Below are 14,846 nucleotides of genomic sequence, written 5' to 3' on the forward strand. Positions count from 1 at the left end.
CCTTCCATCTACCCACCCACCCACATGTCCACTCACCTTCCATCTACCCACCCACCCACACGTCCACTCACCCTTCCACCCACCCACCCACACGTCCACTCATCTTTCCCTCCACTAATTTCCTATACCCTCATCCATCCAGTCACACATCCTTCTCTTCATTCACCCACCAGCTACTTGTTTTTCTATCCATTTGTCCACCCCACCCCTCATGCATCCAAACAGTCCAAGCCCTATCATCTCTTGGCTGGATCACTGCCTCTAAAGTGGCCTCCCCACATCCACTCTGCCCCCACCTCTCCAATCTCCACGATCCACCCAGAATGTCATTTCCAAAAGAATCATGCCCCATCACCTACTTGCTCCCTATCCCACTGCCCTTAGGACAGAGCAAAGCTCCCATCCTTGTCATAAGGCCTTACAAAGGTTGACCCTTGAACTCCTCTTGCTGTAATTTCCCCTGTTGCTTCTCCCGCTTTCTCTGCCCCAGCCAAAGGAACTCTTCCTCGGGACTTCATATGCCCCTCTTCCTTCCTGCCACAGGATCTCTGCACATGCTGTCATCTACTCTCTCTCTTCACAGAGCCAACTCTTAACTATCTTACAGATTACAGCTCAAGTGTCACTCCCTCAGGAGCCCTTCCCTGACCAGATCAAGTCCCCTATTCTTTTCTTTATATATATATATATATTTTTTTTTTGGTGAGGAAGACTGGCCCTGAGTTAACATCTGTTGCCAATCTTCCTCTTTTTTTTTTTCCTTCCCAAAGCCCCACTACATAGTTGTATATCCTAGTTGAAAGTCCTTCTAGTTCTTCTCTGTGGGATGCTGCCACAGCATGGTTTGATGAGTGGCATATAGGTCTGTGCCCAGAATCTGAACCTGTGAACCCTGGGATGCTGAAGCGGAGTGTGCAAACTTAACCACTACGCCACTGGCCCAGCCCCAAGTCCCCTATTCTTAGCTGCCATAGCGCATGGGTCTCTCCTTTACTGTACCCACCATGGCTGCAGATTTCCGCTCACCATGTGACTATTTGATCAACGTCTGTCTCTCCCTCTGTCAAACTCAGGGCCTCCCGGGTCTTATTTACACTGTGTCCCCAGTGCCTGGCACAGTTCCTGCATGGAACAGACGCTCCGTGGACACTTGTGAATGAATCCATGAACAAACCAGCGCCAGGCCCAAGGAACGCGGGTTAGTGGGGACAGGGACATGAGGAAGAGCTGGGCCTGCCTCCAGGCACCCGGCCAGGCACTGACTCCAGGACGGGAAGGAAGTGCTGGGAGCCCTGGGGCAGCGATGGCCCTTCTGGGAGCTCGGGACGGGTGAGGCCCTTGGGCTGGGGGTCGGGGAAGCCTTCCTCCCTCTGTGAAGCCATCTCCCCACCAGCCCCTCGCCCCCTTTCTGAGCCCTGAGTTCACTCCCAGAGCACTTCTCGCTTGGTGTGGCCACCACGGCCAGACTGAGAGCTCCTCCCTGAGGCAGGGCTGGGTACCTGACGCTCTGGGCAGCCTCCTGCCCTTGGCCCAGGCCAGACCAGACAGACTTGGCCAGGAACCCCCACCCCAGCTCAGAATGAGCCACGAGAGGATATCAGCTCCCCTCCCCTGGGTTTATTAAAGATCTTCCCCTGGGTCCAGTGGCATTTGTGTGGGAATCGATGGCAATAAAAGTCGCTATAAGGAGACTGACATGGCAGCGGGCCCTGCCCGCTTAAAGAACACGGTGACTTCCCCCAGGAGAGCTGACGGGCAGGGGCCGGGGCAGTGGAGGGAGGGGCTCTCTGTCTTTGGAGCCTTCCATCAAACATTGGGGAGTTCCTTCTCCCGGCCTGCAGTGGGCTCTCTGTGCTGGGAGGGAGGCGGGCCGCAGGGGGTGTGGAGGGTGCGGCTGGGCAGGATGGGTCCTGCCTCCTGCCTCTGCATGCAGCCTGCTCAGGCTCCCAGCACCTCCCCACAGCGGTCTCCTCCTGCCTCCTCCCCACCAGGCTCTGGGTGCCAAGCAGCACTTTACTGGTGGCCATCAGGAGTGGTGAGCTGCAGCGAGGGCACCCGGGCAGGTGTGAACACAAAAAGCAAAGTACAGGGGCATGTGTGGAGGGCGGGTGCACGTCTGAGCTCCATCACTTCCCGGGCCCATCTGTGCGGGGCACCGGCTTCCCCAAACAGGCGGCTCTGTCTCGTGCAGTGAGAGTCCTAGGGAGGGTGACACAAGCACCTCCTCTCTGGTCCAGCCAGCCCTGGAGGCTCTTTGGCTACTTGCCCATGACCGAGGGAGCCTTGTTCTTTCTGCTCCCTTCTCCCATGGAGACGCCCGTGTCTAGCGCTGCAAACGTAAGCCTCTCCTCAGAACTCGGCTTCCTTGCCGGCCAGAGGGCCCACTCCTTCCCCTCACAATGGCCTCCCCACTGAGGGGAGCCTGTGCAACAGGGAAGCGAGGCCAGGCAAGACACAGGTGCACAGCAGGCCCACGGCAGGTGCACAGATGTGGTGGTGTAATTTGTGGGTGGAACACGAGAAACCAGAATGAACTCGTGCTTGCTCATCAAAGAGCTCCTGACTCACAAAAATAGCCCCCCAGGCAAGCATGAAGCTGTAGCATCATCCCATTTCTTACTCGCCCCCCCCCCCCCCCACCCCCCACCCCGAAATGGCCTGGAGAGAGAGGACGACAATAGCAACTGGTGGAGCCACTTGCAATCTGCAGTACTTTCTGTTCTGAAGCTCCATCAGCTTCCTTCCCTCCCCTTTAGCTCCTGATGCTCATAGCACATGCCGGAGGGAGAACGGTCTCAGGGTGGAGCCTCAGATCGGAGCACCCTGTCCAGACACCGGGCCTCATGAAATGATGCTGGGCAGTCAATGCCATTCCCACGAATGACGCCGACAACCACACATCTATTGATGGGGAGCAGGAAGCGATGGATCAGGATCCAACTCAAGTGGAAAACGAGAAGTGCAGTAATTATAGAGGGTAAGGAGACTAAGGTACACACGGTCACTCTAGGGTGGCTGGGGCTCTGAAAAGCCCAGAAGAGGGAGAATGTGTTGGCATTCAAACCCTGGCTCGCTGACAAGACAGCCAGCTGAACAGAGAGGAGCACTGGAACAGTCGGAGGCAGAAGAGGACAGCTGGGACAGGCGACGAGTGTGACTTCCTCGTGAACTCCTCTCAGCCTCCGGGGGGTCCTCTTTGTCTCTTCCACCAGAATGGGCAGCTCCCACCAGGACGGCCTGGCCTGGGTCGTTTCCCAGCCTTGCCCCTTAACAGACACCAGGTGTCCAGCTGGGTGACTCAGGAGGGGCTCTGTTCACAGTCGGCTTCCATGGACACGAGTGCTCTGTGCCCCATGGCAGCCATTCTGGCCTGTAAGGGGGTCACTTCTGAGCTGGCTGGAGCAGAGCCCATGGGCGTGGGTGAGTGGGTGGGTGGTGGGTGGGTTAAAAGCTTCTGAAATGTGCACTTTGTCTCTTTTGTGCAGACACCAGGCCCCCAAAACACTCCCCTTGAACCATAAGACCAGCAGCTAGTCCAAAGTAGTTTTGATATTTCAGCCCACAGAGCGGCAGTGACGGAACGGAGCAGCCACTAACTTCCAGAAACAGCTTGCCCGGGACTGCCTGCTCAGGGACCAGCTCCACAAGGCCCACGTCGCAATAGCCGTCTCATGGAGGGCACGGGCGGGAGAGGTGGCGACTGACGGCCCGACTGCCGAGCAGCTCCCGCAGCCGCTTCCCTGGCTTGCGGCTCACGAGCAGTGACTCCTAACGCAGAGGTGGCCAGCCTGGGTAATCCAACTTGGTACTTACAGCACGCCTTTCCCGAGGGCCCCAAAGCCACCAATGAGTGGGCTAATCTCCCCAGGAAGCCCGTTGAGGGAAGGAGGTCCGTCATCCTCCAACGGAGTAGGCAGGGATCAAGAGTAGAGGCTGGGCCTGCTAGCTGGCAGCCTGAAACTTCCCTGCAGCCCTCACATAAGGCGGAGTGGAGCTGCTCACTGCTCTGGATATGAGTTTCCAAGAGATGCCTGGGAACGGTCCACAAAGCACGGGCAAGTAAAAAAGATGATACTTTTTTTCTGTGCTGGAAAGGTGTCTTAAAACTATGCCGGCACCTTGCATAAAGCTCAGGGCCTTAGCCCTCAGCCAGGCCCGTGCCGCGGTCGACACGGGGCAGAACTGATCAATATCACATTACAAAGCACGTGACCTTGATCAGCCCCATGGACGCCTGGGGAATCCTTAGTACTCAGAGCTTTAAAAATGTGCAGCTGGTGTATTTAACGACAGGCTCCTGGGTGGCTCGGCTCCTGGTGACACTTAGAGAGGCCGGCTCTCTGCTCTTCTCATGGGGGCTGCCCCCCAGCTGGGGCAAGGGTCTGCGCTCCAGGGAGGGGCTGTTTGATGGAGCGGGGCAGGAGGACTCATGGAGAACTGCAGACAGGATGGAAACCTGGGAGACGTGCCCCTGACACACAATAGTGTTTAGGAAGAGGCAAGTATTATTATTTGTCATTATTACGATCCATAGCACAGCTGTTTCATCCTTAATTTGGGGTCCCCTGAAGCTGAGAGAATGGCTGTGCAGAGCTGACTGCCCACTCAGTGGTGGACAAAGGCCATTCCATTTGGTGTGACCTTCTCAATCCACAGGGCTCGGGATGGGGAGGGCAGGCGAGGCCTCCAGAAGCTTTCCCAGGATTGTCCTAAGCAGGAGGTCAAAGCTCACATGCCTCTTTCAAGCATGAAATCACACACCGCCTTCAGGAAGCCTCCTCAGCTGGATCAGGGCTACCCCCTCGGGACGCCCGCTCCCACAAACAGCCGTGTCCTGCAGTTACCTGGCGCCCTTGGTGCCCCCGAGCTGGGTCCTGGCTGCCATTGCTGGCTCCCACTCACGGCAAGCACGTGCCTGGCTGACGAGGGAGACGAGACCATGGAGCCGATACCCACACGCGTGCTGCTTCAGGGGTGGTGCGGGCGTCTGCTGCCAGCGGCGGGGCACAGCCACTGCCTTCAGGAAACCCTTTAGTTCTCTCTTTCAGGATGCCCGGAGACCCTCGCCTTCTCTTCTCCGGGACAACTTTTGCCAGATTTGTTTTCTCCTTAATTATGATCCTCACGTCACATCTGAGCTGGAGGGAAGACTGGATTATTGAGGCAATGGTTTTTGTGTCTTCGTGGACCTGGGGACAAGGGAAGACCGGGTGACCTCTGCCTGGCCCTGCTGGCCGGGGCGGATCCTCTGCCCACAGCATGGAGCCTCGCCCGGTCACACGGCACCATTTCCCCCAGCTGTGTTGTCCAGGGGGCATGGGTTGAGAGCGGTGCCTTCACCTTGCCCACAGCCTCCTTCCAGCACGGTTTACAGTTACCGTGGTGACGCCCAAGGATGCTCCCCTTGATGGCTTCCAGCAGTAACAGCCTCTCCAGAGCCGTCACACCTATAGCCTCGGATGTCATTCTCTCATTACTAATTGAAATATTGCGAGTCAGTGCTCCGTGTGGGCACCAGGCAGCTGGCTCTCTGTAGGGACCAGGGTGCCTCTCCTGGGGGCTGCAGCTTGAGGCCAACCAGAGGCTCATGCGCCATGGGTCTGAACCCCAGGTGTTTGCAGAGGGACCTCTCACCAACATACAGGCCACTCAGTCACAAACTGTATTGTTTTAGGCCACATTCATCTTCGCCATGGTGCCTTTCCTGGTAGAAGTGTTAGTCGGGAAGATATTCTGTTTTGTTTTCTCTCTTTTTTTTTCTCTAGAAACGGCAACCAGCAACAAAGTGTTCATGAAAAATAGGTCAGCATTCGGATTAATTAGGAGCCAGATTTACAAATGTGGCTAAGCAGGGGCCAGTCTCCTGAGCCCGCTCTGCTGTGCTAATCCAGCCGTGTTATTTTTAAGCACAAATATCAAAATGTCTCTTGACAAATGAGACGTGAAACGAATGAGGTCTTGCACATAAACTTTTAGTGCGAGTATGTATCTGGCTGCGCTGGGTACATATGAGCACAGGAAGGGCTTTCCAGCCCGGTGTGCAGGAGCTGGAGGATGGGCTCTGAGTAAGCCCACCCTTTCCTGGCGTTCCCAAAGCTGCTCCCTTGAAAAACAGAGCAGCACAGCACTGTCCAGGACTTCTGACTTTGTTCCAGGAGCAATCACTTAACGGGTCTGGGGAGGTGGGTTGGGACCATCTCCAAAGCGGCCAGTCTGAAACAGCAGAGTGTCCGCTTGACCCAGGCTGGGGATGAGCCTCTCCCACTGGAAGCGCAGCTCTGGGTTTGCCCCGGAGTTGTGGTGGGTGGGATCCTCCTTCCTCCCTCTGGGAGCCGGGTTTTCCCTTTGTTGCCCCAGACCCACCAGCCACCTTTCTCCACTCTGCTCCGAGCCGCTGGAGGGTGGCCTCTACGGGCCGCATCGCCTGGGCGCCCTTGCCCAGCTCCCAGGAGGGCTTGGCCGATGGGAGGCTCTGACCGGACACTGGAGGGCAAGAGAAGAGTGCGGCCTTGCTGGGCCGCTGTGGGCGGCTGTGCCCCTCGACAGAGGCCGCAGGGCCTGTCAGCCAGGCCTTTCCACCCAGCTGGCGTCTCCGGGTTCTGTAAATGCTCCCTCCTCTTGCCCTCGGGCCAGGGGTGCTGATGGCTCCCACTGCTGCCAGCCCTGGGGGCCGGCGTTCATCTTTGCTGGCTGCCCACCGTCACCCACACCTTTAAAAATACTCTCCATCGGCTTTCCCCCATGACCCTGTTTGAACGTGCCGTCTACTTTGCCAGCATCCTGACGGATACACTCTGCAAACGCTCTTGCCTGTTAACCAAGGGGCAGCAGTCCTCCCTGGTCGCCTCCCCTAAGATGCTGAGAACTGTGAGCTGGGGAGGCCGAGCCTGAGGCCACCGCTTCGAGCTCCCTCTCGGGCTCAGGGGTTGGCAGCCTGAGTGAGCAGCGGGTCTGCTGCATCCCAGGGAGGCTCAGCAGGACGGAGCGCTGCTCACCGACACAGGCCTGTAGAGGGTTATCACTGCCTGCCGCCCCAAACACGGTCTGCAGGCATCACCCCACCGATAGCCCACAGCCTGGGGCCCCGGGTGGTGGGGTGAGATGGGACATTTAAGACAGCCTGGGTCCCTCCTTGGGATCAAGCCCATTCGGGTATGTCTGTGGACTAGTGGCCATCCAGCCCACTTCTCCCTGCCCAGGGTGGACCCAGAGGCTCGCAGCACAGCGCCTCTCCCAGACCCACCTGGAGAGTGGAGGACACGGGAGGTGGAGAGAAACTGCAGGTTCTTTCGGAGATGGGTCTGCATGGTTCCTGGCCTGTTCAGTAGCTGCTAAGGGATTTGGGGTGACAGAGACCTTAGGAGCCACCATCCCCCTTAGCGGCACTGCCAGCCCTGGTGGGAGCCCAGCCAACTATGCTTTCTGGAGGGAAAGGAATACTGCCTCCCACTCTAGGGCGGGCAGGGGAGTCCCCTGGCCTGGGCCGCTGCCCTGAGATATGTGGCCTTAACCTGCGGCCCCGTGGCTGGCGGGCACCCAAGGCCCCAGCTGCTGGGAGGTCCTGGGCACCGTGCCATGAGAACCCAGCTGACTGGAGGACCTCAGATCTTCCCGGAGGAAGGGCGCTGTGGGCGCCACCTTCCACGGAGGAGTGCCCTGCTGGGGGGATGAGTGGCCCTGGAGCCCTCTTGTGGTCAGCCTGGAGACCGGAGACCTGACCAGCGACGCCAGGCAGTCATATCAGCCTCGGTTGGTCTCAGGGTAAGCGGCTTTGGCCAAGGAGAGAGGGAAATGAAAGCAGGAGCGAGCTAGTGATCTTGGCCTCATTAACATTTTGCGAGCACACCAAGTCCACGCTCAAAGACCTCTTTCACAGGGCGCTTCTTTGACCAAAGCCTTTAACTGTCCCTGTTGGCTCCACTTGGCATTCAAGTCCCTCCGCAGGTTGGCCTCCAACTGGCAACCACTCAGCTTTATCTCTCCCACCCCTCGTCTCTGGCCAGAGCATGTAATGGCCACGGTGATAACAACGAACATTTATACAGCAATTTCCATCCTGAGCTCCCTCTGAGGTCAGACATTACCGTGTCTATTTTATAGACGAAGAAATACATTCAGAGATGTTAAGCCAGTTGCCTAAAGTCACACAGCTAGTAAATGGTGGAGGCATAGCTCACATCTGGGCTTCTGCCTTCCAAATCTTCTGCTTTGATGCTCTACTCACAGTCTGTGGAACACCCCAGAGGACTGCTGCAGCCTGAGACACATGTGTTTACTTGCTGGGGTCCAAGGGGATGGGGCAGAAAGGTCTTTTCTTCACCATCCAGCATCAACTAAGCCAATCACCCTTGAGGTCAATAAGCACTGTGCTACTACACTCTTTGTGTGCTGCACAGCGGCGGCCAGCTCCCCAAGCTTTGCACTCCCTGCCCCCGTGAAGAGACGAGGGTGGGGTCTCAGCTGCCAAGCCGAGGACTGTATTTCCCAGCCTGCCTTGCATCTGTGTTGGACCATGTGACTCAGCTCTGCCGAAAGGAGGGGGGTGGAAGTGATATTTGCCACTTCAAGGCCTGGCCCTTAAAAACCTCCTTTGCCATTCTCTACCCAGGCTTTTCTGTGAGAGAATTGAGCCCTACCAAAGTGATTCGAGCAGCTACTTGCTCAGTCTTCCAAGAACGATAGATACTCAGAACCACTCGAAAGGTGTAAGAGAGAGGTCACCTCATCGTGCACTCTGCAGGCCTCAGTGTGGGCCTGGGGCTCGGTTCTCAGGGAACCGGGTGAGCAGGGCTTCCGGTCCCTCTTCCCTCATCTGTTGGCTGTGTGTCGATGCCCAGAGGGACCGTGGAAGCCACTTGCTGAAGACGGGAGAGTCTCCATCAGCCTAGGTCCCTGAATGACTGCAGGGAACAGAGCAGCCCCACCCCCACCAGCTCCAGAACAGGACCTGATGTGAACCAGAAATAATCCATTTGAACTGTGTGAAGCCATTGGCATTGGGAGGTTTTGTCACAGCAGCTAGTGTTATCTTAAACCAACACGGCGATAGAAAGTTCCAAGTCGGGTGGCGAGCTTGGGGCTGTTCGGAGAGAGGCTCTCCTCAGGTCTCAGCCAACCCACCTTCCCACAGAACTGGGGGCGAGTCTTGTGGGTCACTGCGTGGAGCCAGAGGGGGCAGGCCTCCAGACGCAGCAGCCGCTGAGCCGCGTGGAGGAGGCCCCCAGAGAGGGTGCAACTGAGTGAGACACACCTGACCGCCCTCCAGACAGACTGGCCAGGCTCAGCTGTCCGAGGGCTGGGGAATCAGCCAGATGCAGGCCAGGATGCCCGCCCCCTCGGGCTCAGCGGGAGGGCCCAGGAGCCTGCTTCCTAACAAGCTCTGAGGCTGGTGGCAAGTGACCTGCACCTCGACAGCCACGAGAACATGATGTGACAGTGTGCTCCAGCCCTAGGGAGGTACACGCCACCGCCCCAGAAGGCCCCTCCCGGTGCTGCAAGGCTAGTAGACGCTCTCTGCCGGACTGTGCCTCACACAAGATGGAGGGCTTGGGTCCAGAGAGGGAGTGACTCGCCTAAAATCACACACAGACAGTGAGCGCTGGAGCTGAGCCCATCTCCGAGGCGCGTTTCTGAGCTGGCAGGGGGCGGGGGTACCTTGGGAGGAGGGACACACTGGCATCAGTCCCTTCCACCCTCCATAAACCCCCACTACTGCTAAGCGGCCCCTCTTCCCAGAGCTGCCTGCCTGGCAGTCAGTCCATTTTGCTGACCTCTGTTCTCTGACTCCACTGTCCATCCTGTGTCCCTGCCTCTGCCCCAGCCCTCCTGGAGCTGAGCCACACAGCCAGGCCCACTCGCTCCGGCTTAGACAAAGCCTGTCTGTGCCATTGAGTCAGGCAGTACCCAGACTTACACCGCCTGAGTCAACCACCTCCCCTCCTCCCACTGTACCCTGGGTGCGAATGCCCCACCCTCCAGGCGCTGAGGGGTCCAGGAGAAAAGCAGGCCCACCACTGTGGGAGCACAGCCCGCAAGGACCAGTTTTCCAAACTCAAGAGAGGGCTCCCCACACTCCAGCCTCCTGTGCACCCGGAGGTCGCCGGCAGGGCAGCCCCCATTCATCAACACGTCGTCGACGCTTCAAGAGGGCAACAGTAAAGACCGGAAAACAGCAGGAAGAGAGCCCAAGGGAGGCTGCGGGAAAGGCGCCCCGCGCGCCCTCAAGTTAACACGGACGACCATGCGTGCAAACCGCCCCCCCCCACCCCCCGAGCTGGCGGCCCAGGCAGGAGCCAGCCGGCGCGCTCCCTCCCGCAGCGCCCCCGGCCCCGCGAGCGCCGCCCTTACCCGAGCCGTGCCTCTGGCGCAGAAGGACCGCCCGGCTGGGCGGCAGCGACGCTGATGAAGCTGCGGCTGCGGCCGCGACGGTGGTGGCGGCTGCGTGGGCCGCGGAGGCGGCGGCGGCCTCGGGGACGCCGGGACCCCGGGCGGCGGGAGGGCTCGCGGGAGGCGGGCTCTTGTCGCCGCGGCCAGGCTCGGAGGTGGCGCGGCCCGCGGCTCCGGTGGCGCCCCCGTGGTTGGCGTTGGCGGCGCTGGCGGGGCCGTGGCGGCGCGGCCCGCTGCTCTGAATGTGGGACACGGCCTCGGCGGCCTGCATGTTGGGCGGCGCGAAGCGCGAGAGCACGCGCAGCAGCGCCTGGGCCTTGTGCTCCTGCGTGTCGTCGTCGCTGTAGTCCGACACGCGGCACTCGTACACGCCCTCGTCCTGCCGCCGCACGGCCGACAGCCGCAGCCGGTGCGAGATGTCATTGCCCTGGACGCGCACCGTCTGCAAGAGAGCGGGGGCTGGGGTCAGAGGCCCGGATGGGCAGGCCGGCCACCGGCTGTCCTGGCCAGCAATGCAGCCGCGCCCACCCTTGCCATTGCGCCCCCAAGTCAAGCACCCCAAAACTTCTTGGACCCGGGTTTGCCCATTATCACGACTCAGTTTTCCTTTCCCCCTGTGTCTCCCCAGTGGCATGGGGATCCCAACTCTGATTGGACCCTGGATCTCCCTGCACATTGCATTGTGTCCCCAGTTCCCCATCATCTTAACCAAAGGCTTCATATTGCCTTGCCCTGGCCGCACAAATATACGCTTGGCATCTTCCCACTGCTCTCCCTTCAGAGCCGCAGGACCGCCCCACCTTCCTTCCTCGGGCACCTTGGAGAAACTTCAGGCTTGGCCTCCTGTCGCTGACCCTCCCGCTCTTTCCTGCAGCAACGCGCTACAACTGCCAACACCGGCTCCGAGGCACGGCCCTCGCACTAACGTCCCTTTATTCTAGAGTCTGCCGGGCCTGGGTGGTGTCCGAAAGAAAGCCGTCCTGCCTTCAAAGTACACAAATACCTGCTCCCGGGCCCCGCCCTTCACCCCCCCTCCTCCCCCAGCAGGCGACGCTGCGGCGGCGGCCAGACCCCGGCCTCACTCCTTAGAAACCTGCCTTTCGGCGCGGCAGCCTGAAGCTCCCGACAAAGCGCTCCTCCCACGCGGCCCAGCCGACTCGGGGCAGCCACGGCTCTGTGGCCCTAATCAAGCACCCACGGCACCCTCACCTCTGAACCGAACCACGAGGAGGCCCTGGTCATCTCCGGGCCCTGACAATTCCACGCTCCAGCTGGGAAAGGCTGGGTGCCTCTCCTCCCCCAGTTACGAACCTCGCGACCCCGGGCCGCAGCCTGGCAAGGCTGCCCCGCTTCCCTCTCCGCCAGCCTGCAACACCCAGCACCGCGACGCTGCACGCACGCCAGGGAGAGGCTGCCGCGGAGGGCGCCGCCTGGGCGCCGGGCGTGTGTGGCGCGGGGGAGGGGCCCACGACCCAGAGCCCCGGTGGCGGCCAGGGCAGGAGGCGCGCGCCCCAGCTGCCGGGAGACCTGCCAGCAGAGGAGAGGCACGGCGGCGCGCGGGGCCTGGACGCGCACTCCAGACGAAGGAGAGTTTTACAGGGGAGCGCAGAGCGGAGGAAGGAGATTCAGGGCTGCGACCCTTGGTTTACACAAAAGAGAACCCACTCCGGCTACCGGCGACAGATGGCGCCCCGACACGCCAAGCAGCCCACAATGCTCGGCTGCGAGCAGGGCCCTACGCCGCCGAGCCTTTCTAAAAGGGAGGAAGCTGCGGGGCGCGAAGCGGCCAGAAGGGGTCTCCCGCGGCCCGCGCTGGGCTCCACACTTACGCTGATTTTAGTTGCATCCTTATTTGTTACCTAAAATGCAAAGAGGGAGAGAGAGAGACAGAAACATTAGGCTGTCGGCCTTCAAGCTCGGGGAACTCAGATGCAGCCCTGGCAAGGGGACCCACCACGAGCCGGCTAGGAGTCGAAACCGCTCAAGATGTGGCCGGGGCTGAGGGCACGAAGGACATCAGGATTTCCAGGAGTTTTACCGGGAAGGAAGCAGGGCTTGGAGCTAGCAAGAGGCCTGGCCAAGGAGGGGCTGCCCTAGCACATCTGCCGGCCAGAGGGGAGGCTGGATTGCCACCGGGGTGGGAAGGTAGGCCCATCTCCCTCCCGCGGAGCGCCCTCATTCACTGCTGTGTTTGTCCAAACTTGGTAAAAACCTAGATGGAGAGGCTGGTGGACAGAACACAGTGGGAGACGCGAGCAGTAACTCCGGGTGGGACCCTGGGTAGAGGGGCGGTAGGTGTGTGTGCATGTGTCACTGCATCCGTAAGAGACTGTGGTTTGAGAGGCAGAGCGGCAGTGGGGTCCTCGCTCTGTGGCGGCTGGAGGTGACCTGCGGCTTCTCTACACCGTGCTCTGCCCCCCTCTGGAGCCCAGCCCAGAGGAGCTTAATTCCTTGGCCCTGTGCCCTGGGGACCTCAGAGTGGCAGAGGGCAGGGGAAGCCTGGCCAACCAAGTGGTCTTCCTTCCCCACCCAGCACCCATCAACTCTGGACCCGCAGCCAGTAAGCAAGAGCAGCAGAACTGGATGCGGTGTGGCTTTTTAGGGGCTGGGCATGGAGTTCGCGGAGGCTTCAGGAAAAGGGAATGAATCCACAGGATTTGGGGGTAACACTGCTGTTGTTGGAGATGCTGTGGGGATGGGGAGGGTAGGAGATGGGCTGCGCCACAGGGCGGCGCCCTGCCTCCTCGCAGGGGTTACCCCAGCCGCTGGGGCCTGAACCGCAGGAGCCGCGGCGCCGCGTGGGCGGCCGGTTACCTTGCTCCGGGCGCCGGGCACGCTGAGCGCCAGCTCGTGCAGCAGCTCCCGGGGAGGCTCCTTGAGGTACCACCACTGAATCTCCAGCGAATACGAGGTGGCTCCGCTGGCCCGGAACGCGCAGGGCATTTCGATGTCGTCTCCCTCCCGTACTGTCACATCTTTGGGGACTTCAGTAAATGTAGCTGGGGGCGGGGGAAGAGAGAGGCGTGACCATCTGCGGGGCGGGGGCCTGGGGCAACCCGAGGCGAGACAGTCCGTCCCTGGCTCGCTGGCCTTGTGCTTCCCACCCACCAGATTCATGCGTGGCCCGGGCGCTAGCAAAGTTCGGTGGAGCAGCTGCCGGGCCGCAGCAGAGACCGGCTACGGCTGCAGGCTTCTTCCCTCTGGATCGGGCGGGGCAGCAGGGATCGCTTACGCTTCTCCCCGGCGCCGGGCTGCGCTATGAGAGTCAGGCTGGGGCACGCCAACTCCCGCGCCCCGCAAGCCGCCTTTCCGTAGCCGGAGCCCCGGTCCGGCTTCGAGTGACCCGGGCGCGGGCGCCGCTGCTGCGGCGACGCTTCGCTGCTCTCCTCCCCCTACCCCTCTGGGCCCGGGCTGCACACCGGGATTGCTGGAGACCGTAAAGCCTTCCCTTTCTCTTCCTTCTCCTCCTCCGCGGCGACTGGGCGGGCCGGTTCCGGCGGCCTGGCAAGGACCCCCCCGAACCCCTCGCGGCAGCAAAGTTCCCGCGCTCACCGTCGGCCACGAAGAGCAGCAGGGCGTGCAGCAGCAGCGGCGGCAGGTATCCGAGGGCACCGAGCCGGTTCCGCTGTTCCATCTCCCGCGGGGGGCGCGGCGGCGGCGGGGGCCTGGGCGCGGAGAGGCGGCGGCGGTGGCGGCAGCGTGGGCTCAGATCCTGCTCGGGCTCCGGCTAGGACGCCTCCGAACCTGCCATGGCCCTGCGCGGCGCCCCCTCCCCCGGCTGCCGGCGGCCGCCAATCAGCCCCGCTCCCTCGCCGCCTTGCCCAGCGCGGCTCCGGCGGGGGGCGCTGCGCCGGGTGCGTAGAACGCGAGGTCCCGCCGGGAGGCGACTGGCAATCGGTCCGTGCCTCTCTCTATTCGGCCGTCCACCGGACGGTGGGGAACCACGGTTCAGTCTCTGCCCGGCGGGCCGGGCAGGGGTTGGGCCGCGCCGGGACCCATCCCTGGCCAAGGGAGGGAGCGCCTCGGAGCCGCGAGCTTCTGCCTCCTGGTTTCTTTCTGGTTTGATTCCTGACTGCCACCTCCTCCGGCTCCCGCCGAGCTCTCCTGTCACCGCCCCCGCGGGTGCCTCCGCGGCTCTTTCCGCAAGGCGAGTGGGCGCTCAGCCGCGGCGCGCAGACCTGGCGTCCGACCCAGCGCAGCGCGGGGAGAGCGGGTCCAGCGCGGCGGACCCAGAGCCAGAGAGAGGCGGGGAGAGGGGGAGGGGGAGGGGAAGGGGAAGGGGAGGGAGCGGTCAGTGGCTGGGCGCCGAGCTGCCTCCACCGCTGCATCACCCCCGCCCTCCCCTCCCCTTCCAGATTCGGCATGGTCCCCGCCCCAGAGCGCGCCCCTCACCCCCCCGCGGGGGGTCGCTTGCAGGGACCACAGTCTCTCTGGTTGGAACGCAGCCCCGCCCTGTACCC

The 14,846-nt window shown here is 61.3% G+C and overlaps 1 protein-coding gene across 1 annotated transcript in view; it reads right to left on the reverse strand.

The window, feature by feature from the left end:
• VSTM2B (V-set and transmembrane domain containing 2B) overlaps window positions 1-14,550 on the reverse strand; it is a 26,186-nt gene extending 11,636 nt beyond the window's left edge. The window contains exons 1-4 of the mRNA XM_046682559.1: window positions 13,939-14,550; window positions 13,201-13,385; window positions 12,216-12,245; window positions 10,348-10,828 (exon numbers count right to left, since the gene is read on the reverse strand). Coding sequence (XP_046538515.1) covers window positions 10,348-10,828; window positions 12,216-12,245; window positions 13,201-13,385; window positions 13,939-14,020 — 778 coding nt within the window. The 5' untranslated portion in view covers window positions 14,021-14,550. The remainder of the gene's footprint in view (window positions 1-10,347; window positions 10,829-12,215; window positions 12,246-13,200; window positions 13,386-13,938) is intronic.
• Window positions 14,551-14,846: the final 296 nt, after the last annotated feature.

Source organism: Equus quagga, chromosome 13 (genome assembly GCF_021613505.1).
Source record: "Equus quagga isolate Etosha38 chromosome 13, UCLA_HA_Equagga_1.0, whole genome shotgun sequence".
NCBI lineage: Eukaryota > Metazoa > Chordata > Mammalia > Perissodactyla > Equidae > Equus > Equus quagga.